General features: G+C 41.4%; 1 protein-coding gene across 3 annotated transcripts in view; it reads right to left on the minus strand.

Moving 5' to 3' along the window:
* The window catches only part of GPR158 (G protein-coupled receptor 158), a 212,465-nt gene that overhangs the window by 49,094 nt on the left and 146,750 nt on the right, over window positions 1-16,621 (minus strand). For all 3 annotated transcript variants that reach the window (XM_075492633.1, XM_075492632.1, XM_075492631.1), the window contains exon 6: window positions 9,398-9,507. In XM_075492633.1, coding sequence (XP_075348748.1) covers window positions 9,398-9,507 — 110 coding nt within the window. The remainder of the gene's footprint in view (window positions 1-9,397; window positions 9,508-16,621) is intronic.

The following is a 16,621-nucleotide window of genomic DNA, read 5'->3' on the forward strand; positions in this document are numbered from 1 at the left end:
TAACTATAGAATATCTTCCAAGAAGGGATTCAGTCTTGATCTGAAAGCAGCACAAAAAATTCCTCATTTCTCTTGTTAGGTTTTTCTATAGCTAAGCACCTTTCTGAGAAGAATTTGTGCCAGATTGGCTTCCAGCTACCAGATCTTATTAAACCTCAGTCCAATAGATTAAAGAGTCTTTTGTGACTACTTTTTCTCTCCCTGCTTGTTTATACACCACACAAGAAGTCATCTCTCAGTCTTCTTGCTGCTCTAAAAAACAGATTAGGTTTCACAGTACCAAGCACTTTTCCCAGCCCTCAAATACTTTCTGAACCACATCCATCTATTGCACACCTCCTTTAAAAATGCATCTCAGGAACAGGACATAATGCATTTGTAGTAGTCTCAAAGATGTCACCTCCTGCTGCAAAATCAGTTCTCTACTGATAACCTTTAAAACTCCTATTCTCCTCAATTTTGTGTCTTTAACTAGTCCCCAACTATAATTTGCCTTTTGGCTGTATTCAGGTGTACCTCTTTGACTAAGCCCAAGTTACCAAGCAATAAAGACTACTTTTCATTACCATCCTTTCTGAAACAAAATTTACCATTTCACCAAGCTTTGTGTTATCCACAGATTTTATGAGCAATCATTTTGTGCTTGGTTCTTCATTGCAACTGAAAATGCTAAATAGTATCAGGCTTACTCCTGATCCTTCACAGTAGCCCATCAGAAGCCTCCCCTCCAGTCATGATTTTTCACTGACAATCAGCTTATGTGATCTGCGAATCTCTGCTTCCACTTAACTGTGATCAGCCCCTGTACGTGGAGTGTGAGTCACACACTTAACTCTCTCTTCACACTCCTCCACAAATAGCCTATAACTCATGTATTACAGTGCAATGCCTGGTTTCTCTTTCATGCCATAATCGCACCCAGCAGACAGCCGGGCAGCAGATACCTTGTTCCACTGACCAATTCTGTCCTTCCCGTGGAATGACAAAAAAACCAGTCTGTAGAGCTACATTACTCGTATTGCAAATGCATGCACAAATGCATGCATACCTGGAAGAAGATGCTGCTGTATTGCACCACAGCACAAAGTTTTGCCAGCTGATGGGGTCCTGGACTTGGGTAGGGTCTCTGAGAGGATGCCTTGAGCTCCAGTTCTGAAGCCCTTCTGCTATCATGTAATCTGATGTCCAAATCCAGTCCTTTCTCCCATTATCTGCCATGGTGCTCTTGCATGCCATCAACACAAAAGAGATCTGAAAGGTCTTGTGATACCTGTGGATCATTGTAGAGGGCCTTCCAATCCACTGTTTTGTTTTTGTTTTTTTTTTCCCTAATCATGATGGGAATATATTAAACCACCAGATACTTTCTTTATCTTCTCTTTGAACTTTCCTAGCCAAACTCAGTCTACTGTGATAAAGCAGAATTTGTGCTATATTAAGGTGATTAAAAAAAAGCAGCCCATGGAACTGTACAGCTGTATGTATAATATTTTTATATAAATTAAATATTAATAGGAATATAGATGAGAGTATTTTCAGGATCACAGTGCTCTAATAATCATATGTACTTTATGTGCTGCTGATTTCTTTGCTTAAAGATAATGTTTATTAGTCCCACTTCTACACTGTGCTGCATCAAGATTAATTCTGCACTGAGTGTCTTTATAACAGTTGTGCTACATTTTATTAGTTTATACATATGGAAGTAGATATTTTATTCAGAAATATGAAACACAACCATTATGCTGTCTAGTTAAGGCTAGTTATTGCTTAAGAATGGCAGGGATACAAAAGAGCTAAATAGGATTTTAATAATGCAGATTTTATTGGGAAAAAAGTCACAATAAAACAGAATGTGACTGTTATTTAATTTAGAAGAACTAGCAAAATGAGAATTCCACCTTGAATATGTATCATGCAGGAATGCTATATGGAATTTACTAAACTTTCTACGTTGTTGTCTAAGGCCCATAAAAATAAATAAACAAACTAACAAAGGTTTGCAGCAGGCAAGAGAAATGAATTATACTCAGGAAATGAATGAATTCAGTTAAGACATGCTAACGAGAAAACAGATTTTTTCATCACCAGCCTAATTAGTGAAACTTCATTCCTTCTGAACTCCTACTGTATGTGCATACATTTTTGCAGCAAGTCCAACTCCTTTCCTCCCTAACCTGCATCTCCCAGCCTTTCACTCTCCCCCAGCCCTTAAAGCCCCTGTTTCTCTCCTGTTTCCTCCAGCAGCCAGGCACGAGGACAGCATGGGAGCCGCCAGCAGCACGTGCCCGCTGACCGCCCGGGGCACATCAGGCAGAGAGGGACCTGCTGATGCTGTGGGTTTCAGCCTTCGCTCTACGGGAACGTTCGTAAGGTCTGTCTTCTGCTCCGACACTGTTTTTCACAAAGCTTTGTAGGACTTAGTGCGTACAACCCCTTCTTCACTTCTATCTTTGAACTATCTCTTTTCATAAAAAAAGATGCATCAGTGATGTGAGCTTCAAATAACACAAATGACATAAGAATCCACTTACATTTTCCATGTACTACTTTACTTCTTGTTTAAACAAAGATGGGTAAACGTGTATGGCAACAAAGTACTACATGTGGAAAAAGCAGTGGAAGAGGACAGAGATGCCCTGCTTTCACAGAAGATTTACTTTTGCCTAATTCAATTAAGTTCATAATAAATGCAAAAAGTACCTGATGCCTCTCTTTTTTCCCCGTGTCTCTCTCTTTAACTGAAACTAGGTACCTCCCTCTCATCTGAGTCATCACTACAAGAAAATAAAGCTGATAGTGAGGTGACAGTAATGCAGGAAGGCTCTCTTTTAATCCTTACAGTTTCTGCACTGCTGCTGGCTCTGATATTCAAAGCAGCATCATGGAGCTCTCGCGTGAACACAAATTAAAGAGAAGAGGCAGAACAGGGAGCTATGGCTGCAAGAGGTAGACCACCATCAAAGAGGTGTTACGGATGCACTCAACCTCTTAACTAAACTAGTGGTAGTTTGGTACAGGCTCCAAAGGAGGTAAAGACCTGAGCCGTAGCTGGGCCAAGAACTCTTCTAGTTCCAATCTGTCCTCTGAAAACCCACGAAGGAGCAGAGTGGCACAGTGAGCATTGATGCATATGAGCTTGGAACACTGATCACACAATTAACACATGAATAGGGGGTGGCTTTTCCAAGACTCATTGATCAAGGAACAAAGAAAGTTGTGGGTACAAGGAGTCTCATGCCTACCTTTCCATCACATGTAATTTGACTACAAGCCAACCACTTTATTCCATAAATATGACAGCCTTCTTTGAGCTTTCCCTGCTAGGCAGCATGGCTGCATGGCGGTGATCTCCCCTTGAGTTGGGACGCCTCTCAAGGTTGCTCCTCAAGGCAGAGAGACCTTTTACCAATGGCAGATCGTCAGTAAGCGACCAATATCATGCATAACCTTGTAGTATGGTAACTTTGATTTGTGTCTTGGTAACTTTCAATCATTGTTCAAATGATTGTGCTGTACAGTAATAGCGTGAACCTTGCCATTGAACTTTGTTAAGTTGCACTTTTACAACATCATATTAAAACCACTTTTGCTAATACCTTTGACAGTGGTTCTTTAAGTGATCTGAATAACTCATTTGCGACAAGAGGCGTGGAGCTCCAGCAGCCCACAGCAAAAGGTATATGGCTGTGAGCCCTCCTCTGCCAAGCACTGGCAAATTTTGGAAGCTTCCGGAGTTAATTTTCCTTGTAGAAGAGAAACTGGCAGTACAAAACAAGTATCTTCTCAGTGCAGGATGTTTACTTTCAAAAGTCCAGCTGCCCTTCTTCCCGAAGCCGGAACAATAACAAGCAGCGCTCAGGCAACTCTGTTCAGCCAAGCCTTCAGACCGGGTGTTTCTCCCCTCTCCAGAAAATTGTCTTCACATCTTCATCTGCCTCTCTGCAGGGATCCACAAAGACTTGTGCACCAGCCAGCACTTACTGCTTCTCTGCAGGAACGACTGACTGCAGCTTCAGGTCTGACCACGTACCCCCTCCCTTCTCTTGCTTAAGACAATGCAGTCAGGGACCAGGGAAACTGCCCATCGAACCTCCTTCCATGAGGTTGCATGGAAGATACAGAAACATGGTGTCACTGACCTTGGTTTGCATTATCAGGAATTAAAGTTCATAAGGAAACTTGAGATTACACCTTTGTTACTAACTGCACAAAACTAACATGAGTTTTTATCTGTTTTAATTCAAACACAATTACTACAAAAAACTATCTCACCCAAGAGAGGAGTACTTTGAAGTTTATGAGTCTTGGGGTCAAATCTAACTGCGGTTGCAACTTGCCCACTTTCAGGAGGAGAAAAGGGAAAATCAGTCATTTGTGGACAGTTCCACAAATCCTTGGAAGGAGAGGCAGACAAAATCTCTTTCCAGGGCCTGGGTGAGATTTATAGCAAGTTTCAGCACAAAGTATCGTGGAATATATCCTATAACTTACACCTATAGTGTTTGCAGCAAGTTTGTCTCAGGATGGTCAGTCTTCAGAGGGGAATTCACAGTGACAAGTCACTTGGCTTTCTTGCAGCTGATGGTGTGATTTATTTCATGGGGATATAATAAACAGGAATAGCTGCCCCCACACATTTATCCTAAGATCACAGGAACTGGATTTACAAAATGAACAGAGCTGCATAAATGTAACAAAGATCAAACTTCCTAGGTGCTAAAATATGCTACTTCCAGGGAAGAGAAAGACAAATGGTCAGAATGGTTACAGTAAGCCCCTACGGTGTAACCAGCTCTACAGTTTGACTAAACCACCCCTTTTCCTGCCTTGCAAACAGACTCAAATACCTATTCCTGCCAGTCAAGTTAAAGCAGTAAAAACCCAAACAATTCCACAAGGCAGTATCAGACCAGAGCTCAGGAAATTGCATTTCTGCAACAGCAACATCTGTCTCCAAAACAATTTTCCCCCTTTTGTTTCACATGGGATAACAACCACTACAGACCACATCCAGTGGCAAAATCCAACAGCGTATGCATCTACCTGAAGCCACTTCACACTTGCCTTCCATAAGAAAAAAGCAAATAATTTGATAGAAATTAAATCTCCCACTTTTCTGGACTGTTCAATCAAAATGACCATGAGGGCCTGACTCATTTCAAAAACAAAGGGTAGCTCACCACTACAGCCGATGCCCATCTCACCTTCCTTGCCCACCTAAGCTGAGGTTATACAGTAACTACTACTCCAAGACAAAACTGCTCTCTGCGATGCTTCATCACAAGTGCCCGTTCTCATGGAAACATTGGGTAGTGGCGTATTGGTCCTATGGAACTATGATCTATTGGCACTATGAACTGTGAAATACTGGCCTAGGGACCACCCAGCTGTACAGGCTCTAGCTGCCAAGGTACCTTCTGTACCTTCCTGCACCATGTTCCCACCAGCCGCTTCTAGACAGGATCATCTGTATGTTCTTTCCCTCCCCTAGCTACAAGAGGAGGTTATGCCATATCCTCCTCTTTCATGTTCTCACCATCAATGCACACCTCCACCCAAGTCCTTCAAGAAGCAAATGGCCATCTTCTTTGGTTTCTCTGCTGGCATGAGTCTCCTCTTCTGTAAGATACTGAACCACGACATGTGACATGCTACACTTGCACACTACCCACACTACTCTTCTCCTCCTTTCTTTATCACCTACAAAGATCTCTAGGAAGGACCACTACTTGCTCTGACTATACCAGATGGCAAAGCACGGCAATGTAATCTTAGCACAGCATTTAGATGAGGTGCAGAATTGCCTCATAGGGTTAACATCTTCTTGTTCCCCCACTAACATGCCCACCTCACCATCATTACTTACAAAAAAGCCATTGTGTGTCATTGTCTTGTTTTCCATACCTGGAACGTTACCTTCTCCATACCTTCTCATTCTCCTCACTTCCTCACTCTCCTCTTTTTCACATAGTAATATAAGAAATGGAAACTCCCACAAAATAGAGACCCCATTCCTGGGTTTCATTCTCCTAAAATGTCTGTGAGCTATCCTGTGTATACACACACACACATATACATATGTCTGTATGTATATACCTATAGCTTTCTTGCATTCTTATGCTTTAATCCAGAACTAAGGGTTCTGTATTAATCCTGACACCGATGGTAGAAGTTCACAAAATATTAAAGATAATGAGATAACCTGATTATAAAATACAGGGCTTGAAAAAGGACAGAGCCTTCAGTCACAGAAATGTACTGAAAGATGCAACATCAGCAGCTCTTTTAAACCCAAAAGGTTAAATTTGAAACATCATTATTTCTTGAGATAATTATTTTGAAGAATTCATTGTTGAGGAAAGTACCGAGTTTTATGTTCACAGCTCTACAGCTAGATTTCTTAAATTAAGCTCATTTCCTTACCCCCATCCTTCCACCCCCATAAACATCAGCTCATTATTTTAAAAACGCACAGTGAATAAGAAAGAGGCAATTTAAGATGAGGCACTGTAGAAATTGAGTGTGATGGGTGTTCAAAGAATGAATCAGTACATGACTTGCCTGTTCTTTTACTCTTCCTTAAGCATCTGCTTTTGGCTACTTTTCTGATTTCTCCTTGATGCTTGACCCTAACAAAACCTCAAAGACCTCCTTGGGAAGGCGGGAACTAAGAGAAAAAAAAGCCACAAAGAAAACAAGTGTTTCCAGTGCATCCTACCTGGCTTTGGATAACCTTCATGCTCCAGTGCTACTCAAAGCACCTCATTTGTTGAGAAATACAGCTTTAGACTCTCTGGTTATCATTAATAGCTGCTTTTACACAATATTGGTTTTCCCATTAAACTTAGAAAAATCACAAGTTCCTTGCTAGCAATCAGTTCTTCCCCCAGGCAAGACACAGGCTACCTGCAGGAGGGCACCAGTGCTTGTCGTGAGTATTTGTGGTCTCTGCAGTAAGCCATTCTTCAACCCTGCAATGACTGTGGATTAAATTGGATCTGCCAGAAATTTCTACCGAATCTCTACTAGCATCATATTATTCTTAATTAGCATAACTGTTGCAAATGTATATAATAAAAGATATATCTAACTTGACTTGGTCTTTTGCAAGGCATATTCCCTGACTGAAATATTCAGTACTAAAAAAAGACGACAATATCATGAATGTAGGAAATGAATGGTCAGGAAACCTGGGTGGAAAACAAAGATAGATTCCTAGAGAAAGTAATTCTAGATTAATATATGAAATAGGGCTTTTTTTCTCTTCATGTTTCACAAAGAAATATAGAATTATCCAGGTTGGAATTACCTCAGAAGGTCATCCAGTGCTCAAAGCAGGCTTAACACTGAATCCAGACCAGGTTGCTCAGAGCTTTATCCAGCTGGGTCTTGAAAATCTCCAAGGATGGAAATTCACAACCTCATGGGCAACCCGCTCCACTGCTTAATTACCCTGATAGCAAAAATGTTTTCCTTGTATAACATTGACCCTGATGCTAATTTATATTGTATAAAGTTGAAATCTCCCATTTCAATTTGTCATTGTCTTTTGTTCTCCCAGTATACGTTGCTGTAAAGAGCATGGCTCAGTCTTCTCAGTAACCTCCTTGTAGGTGTTGGGCAGCTGTTGTTAGGACCCTCCAATGCCATCTATTCTCCAGGCTCAACAAGCCCTGTTCCCTCAACCTCTCCTTGCAGGGCAAGTGCTCCAAGCTCTGACCATCTTGATGGCCTTTCACTGAACTCACCCAAGTTCACTGATGTCTTGGGAGAGTCCAAAACTGGACACAGCATTGCAGATATGGCCTAAGGCGTGCCAAGTAAAGGAGAACAATCACTTCCCTCAATCTTCTGGCTGGGGTCCTGTTGATACAGTCCATTCTGCTGCTAGCCTTCATTGTATTGTGCTGATCAAGGATGAGGTGTAGTTCGTTCTTGTTTTCTTGTTCAGTCTTGGTCCCGTTTGCTGAGCCTGTCAGCACAGGTGCCAAGTAACACCAAAGAGCTGAATGAGCAAAGCAGAAGTGCAAGATTTTCTGCCCAATTTTGCAGCCTGTCCTCACATCATATAAAGGGAAGATCATCTCCCCTGTCAGAATATTGCTTCCTCACACCATGTAAAATCATATAAATGACCTGTTAGGGTAGCAGAGCTGCGACAGTGATGTGAGCCTTCCATAGTCTTAGGCTGTTTCTCTATATATCTGAGCTATAGATAACAAACCACCCAAGCAAAATCACCAGTTCTGTTACATCTTTTCTATAGTGCTCTAGTTGATGTCTTTTTGCATCAGAAATTGTTCAACCCAGAAAATACCATGAGGGCGTGGGATTTTCTGGATGAATTTCAATGTGAAGATGTGGCCAGACATAGCATTATACAGTCAGAGTTTACCAGCCAAAGTATACACTTGCAACCAGGGACACAAACAAAAGGGAGCTGCAAGAAGAGGCTCTATTTCAATAGGAAAGCAGGGTTTTCCACCTAAAATGTGACAAGCCAATAGTGCAACATGAAACACAAGATATTATCAGTCCTCATTCAGTTTATGAGCATAATATCAAACTTCCCTTATCTAACATGCCAACACCGTAATGAAGCTAAGATAAAAAGATGAGCAAGCCAACTTCACCCAAGATGTCTAAGTACCAATATACACATACTGCATTTCTCTTTGCTTCAATAAAAATACTTACAGAATGTATCAGTAATTTTTTTCACTAAAGTTTACAGAGGAAAAAGCATTGGGATTTTATCAAGCATAGCCAGAAAAGGCTTTAACTTTAAAGGGGACTGTAGAAGTGGAATTTGAAGTTGGGTCTCTGAATCTTAATGTCTCAATCGCACGTGAATGCACTGCCAACCCCGTGGAGCCCAGAATTTCCCACGCATTTTTGCTGACAGGCACTGATGCTCATGAGCGTGCAGCCTGTCTGCTGTGATTGCCTGAAGAAAGCAGCCCTTGAGTTCCGAGCCATAAGAAAACAGAGTAAGTATATACACCACAGTGTATTGTTTTACCCACCATCGCTGTACCTAAACACTTAGAAAGAATCTCTCCATGAACACTTTACAGGGAAACTTTTGAACACTCTACAAACACTTCTGTATTTTCCTATATCCAAGTAAAACATATTTATCTTCTGTGAAAAGGGATTCTTGCACAATTTTACAGCTGATACATATTTTTCATCAAATCCTGTCTGCATTCATAGTTCTCTACTGGGATTAGTAGCATATAATTTGAGCAGGAATAGTGAGGAGAAATACACAGTGGTTTTAAAAATCAGAAACGGCGCTTGTTTATGATAATATTTGCAGCTCTTCCATCTAAGTACCCACACAGATTACACATACTCCCACAGAGATGGAAATTAATAATATGTGAAATACCTGTGCAGCTTGAGCGTCACAGTTCCATAAACAGTAGCAAAGCCCAGAAGACGAACCCATCTTAGGAGAACACAGCGAAATACACTTGGCTCAAAATACAAAATGACAACCTATAGAACAGAAAGATAGAGAGAGCTTCAGTACCGCTTTAATGAGAAAGTAGTTCTTCATTCAAATGCAGAATAGTTGCAAAACAGGACAGCAGACATATTTCAGCTCGTACTGCTGTATATTTAGATTTTCTAGTAAAGTGACAGGATGATCAGATCAACCAGCTGGCACAGTTCTAGGCACCAACTCCTTTTGAAGGGAGCTGGCAAAAGCCCTGTGACAGACTGTGAAGTGACAACACTTTTAAATGCAATTCCACTGACTTTTCTTAACCAAGTGAAAACATGTACCCAGAGAAGAGGATAGAACAGACAAGGACATTTTCCTTGAGCTATTCCAGTAATATGCAGCTGGCCTAATTATGGTTTGATGGACTGTATTTACTAGGTTACGCTTCAAAGTCACTCCTTCTAATAAACCTGGCAAAATGATAGTTGCTCGTTTTTCTCTGCCAACTATTCTGCCACACTAAAAATGATTGCACTAGCCTCTTTCCGTCCAAAACCCCCAAATCTCGATGTCATATTTGACTCCTTCTTATTCTTCCCCATATATTTTCCCTAAGCTATACCAAATCTCCCTATGCATCACCACTTTCTTAGCAAAAATAACCTTTTTGTTCACTTTTGGATTTCTCTAATCACAACAACAGAAAGGTCCTACTGGCCTTTTGCTCTGTCTACCAAGTACCGTGCATGAGGACAACACTCAAGAAACAGTAGCATAAAACTACTTCTGCAGGTATAGTGCGTATAAAAGCCAAGTAAAATGCCACCCCTATCTAAACCAGCACTGTCTAAATGGTGGATTCCGTCACAATCTCAGCCAGGAGTCCATTTCTTCTCATTCTGACAGACGTCCCTGGTGTCCTGAGAGATGATCCCATATTCCTTCCCCCTTGCCCAGCCCCACCAGGAGCCTGCTGTCCCAGGGATTCGGCTATACACTGCCCTTACCCCTCCTGCAGACCCTGCTTGGTCCAGCAAAGGTAGATCCAGTGCATCCCACCCGTCTGACCAGAACCTGGTAGAATGACCCAGTGCACCACAGAACAAATTAATTGGGTAATCCTGGTCTAGAGAAAGAAAGCACTGAAACATTTCAGGCCATCTGCCACAGCTTCATTTAGAGTCAGTACATTCTGGCAGTAGAGGTAGTATTGTGCCTACCAGCTGCCACATGAAATTATTTTCCTAAGTAAATGCTTTTCTGTGTGGGAATTCAAGCCCAGGATATTGGCCAAAAGCCCAGGACTACGTCCTTTGGGTGACATAGACATATTTAGGAGAGTGGGGGCAAAAATGGCAGACGTGGGCTGAGAGAGACAGAAGAAGCGGCTGTGCTTTGCTGGCATGTTTTGTTACAGCAGAATCAAGCTATTTCTTTAAAAAATATGGTTTGTTGAATCCAACCACGGTGCAAAATTTAATCTGCCTTTTTTGCTGTTATTGGACTGACATGTTTCAAGGTAGGAATCTGATAAATTCTGCATGGAGGGAAGGGAACAGAGTGCAGCAAAAGGCCCACTTCTCCTTGGAAAATCAACTGGAAAACCAAAATACATCCACACACACATGAACATGCTTGTGTAAATAGAGCATCCAGCAAGAAGTTTCTCAGAAAGACCTGCATGATAGTAGTGACCTCTTATCCTAATATACAGTTATACACATTAGGACAGTTGCAGAACCAGAGCAACGTCTGTAGCAGTAACCTGCCTCCTGAGGTTTGCCAGGGTGTCTTGGTTGTGGCTAGGATAGAGTTCATTTTCTTCCTAGTAGCTGCTATAGTGCTGTGTTTTGGATTTAGGAGGAGAATCATGTTGATAACACACTGATGGTTTAGTTGTTGCTAAGCAGTGCTTGCACTGGTCAAGGACTTTTCAGCTTCCCATTCTCTGCCAGGTGCACAAGAAGCTGGGAGGGGGCACAGCCAGGACAGCTGACCCAAACTGGCCAAAGGGCTATTCCATACCATATGGCATCAGGCTCAGTATAGAAACGGGGGGGAGTTGGCCGGGGGGCAGCGATCACTGCTCGGGGACTGGCTGGGTGTCAGTTAGTGGGTGGTGAGCAATTGCATTGTGCATCACTTGTTTTGTACATTCTTTTATCATTATTATTGTTGTTGTTGTTATTATTTTCTCTTCCTTTTCTGTCCTATTAAACTGTCTTTATCTCAACCCACAGGTTTTATTCCCCTCCCCTTCCCCCCCCCCCCCCCAATTCTCTCCCTCATCCCGGGGCGGCAGGGGGGGAGGGTGAGCGAGCGGCTGTGTGGTGCTTAGTTGCTGCCTGGGGTTAAACCACAACACAAGGGGTAGAAAACACCCTGTTTCATTTTTGATTCTTCCAAACTAGAAAAATAATGCCAAAAAAGACTGGCATGCAGAGACTCCGAACATTTCAAAGTTGGATCTGAAAGCAGAATTTTTCAGATTATTGAAATGGGAAGGTCTGAAAACTTTCCAGGCACAGAGTTTTCTGAACAAGGGCAACAGCTCTCTTTGCCATGAAATCTGACACAGCAATTTTATCTGCAGTTGCTTGTTGAAATATTAACTGCCTGTGTCTAGAAAATCTCATTGATTTGCAGCGAACCATTTGTATTAGCAGCTGAGGCATTTGTCTAGCTATCAACCAAGAGAACACCACTTCCAACGCAGCGTGGTGTGAGCTGGCACGTGGCAGCTCACCCCGAAGGCTGCAGAGGCAAGGCTCTGTTGGCGAAAACTGTTCTCATTTCCCCATTTGAATGTAGACACATTTGAACTACTCCTTCGCCCAGTGGTCAAGTACATTGCGGAAGTTGTCAAAGACTTGATCCAAGTTTGATTCCCTTTTGGGTCTTTTGAAAATATCTTCTTATGTTTGTACGATGAAGAATAGTTGCAATTCCCTCCCAAGGGTCAACATCCATTTCTACCTATTCTTCCATAACTTGCATGTGGTCTGGCATGGACCAAGGCTTTGAACAGCAAGAATTGCTATACTTATGTTTTGTTTGCTTCTTAGGCTTTCCAGAAGGTTATTCTAAGGGTATGTCCTTCCCATCAGGGCTCCCCGGGATGTTCAGTTGACTGCCCTCTCTAAGCTTTTGTCAGCATTAAGTCTCTAATAATCACAGTGAATATTAGGGGCACAATTTTAAAATTGAATAATCTTTAATGGATTGGAGCCAAGGGGCTACAGAAAGACTGCCCTGGAAGTTCCGTACACCAAAAGCCATGCGCAAGTTTTTCATCTTAGTGGAATCCCATTCTTGCAAAGAATATATATCTGGTGAAAAGTATGGCTGTTGCACTCCATCCCTCACCTTCCCAAGCTAAAAAAGAAACAAAAAAAGAAACATAACACAGAGAAGTCTTGGTTTTGTTTTATATCAGCCTCTTCTACCTTCTGGTTATGAAAACCCCCATTCCCTACTGTTCTTCCCAGAGATAAGCCTTCCTTAAGGTGACAAACAATATGCAGCAATAGGTTGCTGAGCTCCGAGCTAGGAGCGTAGGATGAGCACAGGATTCACCCACATACCCAGGCTGCTCTGAAGAGAACAAGGGAATCCCCCTGCAGTTCTAAAAGACTACTCTGCCCACCAAAAATCTGACAACAATTCATTTTCCCTTTTTGCTTTTATAATGCATTAGACCATGACAGCAGCATAAATCTCATTAAAAATGCTTAGAGGTTTTGCTGATGGATGTCACAAAACCTATTTACTGTACATAAGGAAATGTGATATCCTCTGTTTTGCCAGCTCCTGAAATCAATTTCAATACTAGACATCAGTTTCCATTCCTTAAACAACAAAGATCTGGGGAAAAAAATATTTGGAAACCAGAAGAAGAGAAGTGAGACAGTGCCTGTTCACGTACCAGTTACTGCAGCTGTGCGTGAGACTTCATAAACTGTGGCTCATCTTTGTCATTTGGACAAATGCATTTAGATGTTTGCTTTTAACCTCAACGTGTTTTAAGCTGTTATTACCCTTGCCAAAACATCGTCCCAGTAGTCACGCTACCACTTGTGGAGTCAGAGATGAAAAGACTTTCTAAGGTCACCAGCTAACTGTCAAGTATGTTTAGAGCTGGAGAATTACAGACACGGAAGAGAGACTTAGCTTGCTGACGCAGCGTTCAGCCAGCTCAGTTATTCAGCTGACATGATGAGCAGGCACACACGTTCTCTAAAGACAAGGGCTAAAGTCAATACAGGCACCTCACCCACTACGGCAAATTTTTGTTATCAGGACAGATAGGACAGTAAAAGTGCAAAGAGAGCTAACATTGAACAATTTAATGTTCAAAAGCATAACAGACATTATCATCAGAAAAAATGAGCAAATAATGAGTTTTATAGCCTCAGTGCCATTGCTTCTTAAAAGATATACAGCATTTAGAAAGATTCTTTAAAAGGAAAAAAACAGAGCTCTATAATGTTAATAGTGAGCAATACTCCTGTGCAACACAAAATATTCTTTTGGTTTTTCAGATTAACTTTACTGTGCACATTATAAGATGATTAATTTTGCCCTTCACCTTGGGCACCAGATCCAGGCGAAAATATTTGACTTAATATTGTGCAGTTCCCCAAGGTGATTTGACTGGGATTCAGTCTGCCCAAATCAGGCATATAATTTCCACCTACATTGTGGGGGTCTAGCAAATCAGTCCTACTAATATGAGTCCTGTAGATAACCCGCGGATAAAGGCAGGTATTTTGAAGAACCTTGAAGAAGTTCAGGATAGCAGCTACTTGGACAGAATCTTGGCCTAAAGGCTTCACATATGCACCTCCACTGACTAGAAAGGTACTTCAGATTTATTTTAGGGAAGTTGCTTCACTCTATATCAATTAATAATCTGCATTAGGAGGACTGAGCCAAACGCTCTGTAGCCAGCTTTAACAATTTTGTAATGTATTTAAGGCAAGTTGCTTTTTACTTCAATTCTTAAGCCATAAAAATCACATGAATAGATCAAAACCTCATTTTTCTTTTCAAACATCAAATTTCTGTACTCCATGTTGAGAGGGAATGGGCAATGCTATAACGTCTCAAAAGATCAGAAGTCAAAGAACAAATATTTTTAAAAATACATGGAATTGTCAGTGCTACAAATCCTAAACCTAAACATGAAAAATTTTGAGCAGGACCTTAACTCAAAAAACCTCAAAGTGTTCACTCTTGAACTCTTCTTATTTTTGCCCTCAGTTGTAGAATCATAGAAAGGTTTGGGTTGGAAGGGACCTTTAAAGATCGTGTAGTCCCTAGTGCCGTGGGCAGGGATGTTATCCATGTTAGATACACGGAAATGAGATACAGAGGTTAGAATCTGAGCATCAGCATCAGCTGGTTATGGATCTGAGGTGAAAGTCACCTACTTTAGATAAAAGTGATGCAGAAGTATTATTTTTTTTCTCATTTTCAAATAACCAAATTTGTCTTAAAATTGTGCCCAGTTAACCCAAAAAGCTTTACAGGAAAACTACCTACTTTTTTTATTTAACTTCAGAATTTGCTGCAAGTACTCTGCACAGTTCAGTGCAGGACATGACGCAGCCATTTAAGATAATGCCTTTTGGGCTAATTCCATTAACAAGCATCTAGGAGATATTGTGAAGAGATCCATCCGATCTGTTCCACTGCCCAACACCATCTGCCCTTGCCTGACTGCAATAGCTATCTTGGGCTGTCTCTAGGCAATTCTGCTACGGAACAAGCCATCAGACACTTCCTCTCGGTATCCTGCTGTGAGTTGAGATGGGCACTCTTCTTTCTTCTGCCATGTTTCAGCAGTTTCTTTCAAGACAGAAAATATCCTCCAGGGTAACCTAGTACGCCAAGTCACCTATTAATGCTTCAGTCCTAATACTGAGAAGGGATTTCCCGCAACAGAGATGCTGTTTGCAATGTTAGCAAAGCTTGCCATCCAAACTCATAACAGTCTGGCACTATGCTTTCTAGAAAAGGGACCAATCCACTTGTATGTGGGCACACTGCCATCTTAACAGATGGGCATGAATGAAGGCATTCATGAGCCTGTGTACACTACGGGCACCACATACCACTGTTCGAAACATGATTCACAGCTCAGAGCATCTGCTTAAATATTAGTGAATGCACAACTCATTATCCAATGCTGTACTACCAACAAATATTTCCGGTGCAACTACACAAAACATTTTAGAGGTATGATAACAGCTGAATATATACTTAGGCTAATTATATAAGAACACTTCCTTCCATCTCCATCCCATTTTTTTCAACCACATGTGCTTTTTAAGCCATAACGTTTTGCTCTAATAGGCCTATGGACACACAGTACCATCAAACCCGGTTATCTTTGCAAATCTCACAATTTTAAAGCAGAGTTGTGCTGGATCATTAGCTCTATAAAGCACACAGTTGCTGCAGGAAACCACAGGAGGTTTTATTCTTGCCTCGGAATTGGAACTGAATCAGCTCCCCAGTACACAGCATTGGAGGCACTCTGCTGCTGGGGGCAATGCATTTCAGATAAGATTTATGTCAAAGTCAAAATACTTACGGCCATTTATGATCTTTTGGGTTTCTTCATAAAAGAAGACAAGTTCTTCCTAGCCGCCCACACAAAGTCCAGCTTGAAATTCTGCCTACTGAAATCCTCTTTTCCCTCCCACTATACTTTCAACTGTAGATAGGTTTTCTCCATCACCTGTCTTAAAACATATATTAAACCTCTGGCTGTATTTCCGCAAAGAGATGTCTTGCCTGTAAAGTCTTTTGGAAGTCCACGATGCAGTATAAGCGCATAACCACCAGCACTGGTGTAAAATACAAGGAGAGACTTCTAGAACTTAATTCATCAGAATGCTTTGCGATCACTAAGTTTTATTATACTTTGGATTCATCCCCATCAGGCAGTAATAGCAGATGTCTAAAGCTCTTTATGGAACATATTTTTTACAGTGGAGCTCATTTAGCCTCCTGAGAGATTTATCTGGTGATTAAGCAAACAGAACCTTCAAGATCATTCTGGTTTGACACAAGACTGCATACATAGAATGCCTTTTTATTGATACATCTTTGATTATTTTCCCTTTTTTTTTTCCTGTTCATAAGGCAGATCTCAGC

The sequence above is a fragment of the Mycteria americana genome, chromosome 2, assembly GCF_035582795.1.
Source record: "Mycteria americana isolate JAX WOST 10 ecotype Jacksonville Zoo and Gardens chromosome 2, USCA_MyAme_1.0, whole genome shotgun sequence".
In the NCBI taxonomy this organism is placed as follows: domain Eukaryota; kingdom Metazoa; phylum Chordata; class Aves; order Ciconiiformes; family Ciconiidae; genus Mycteria; species Mycteria americana.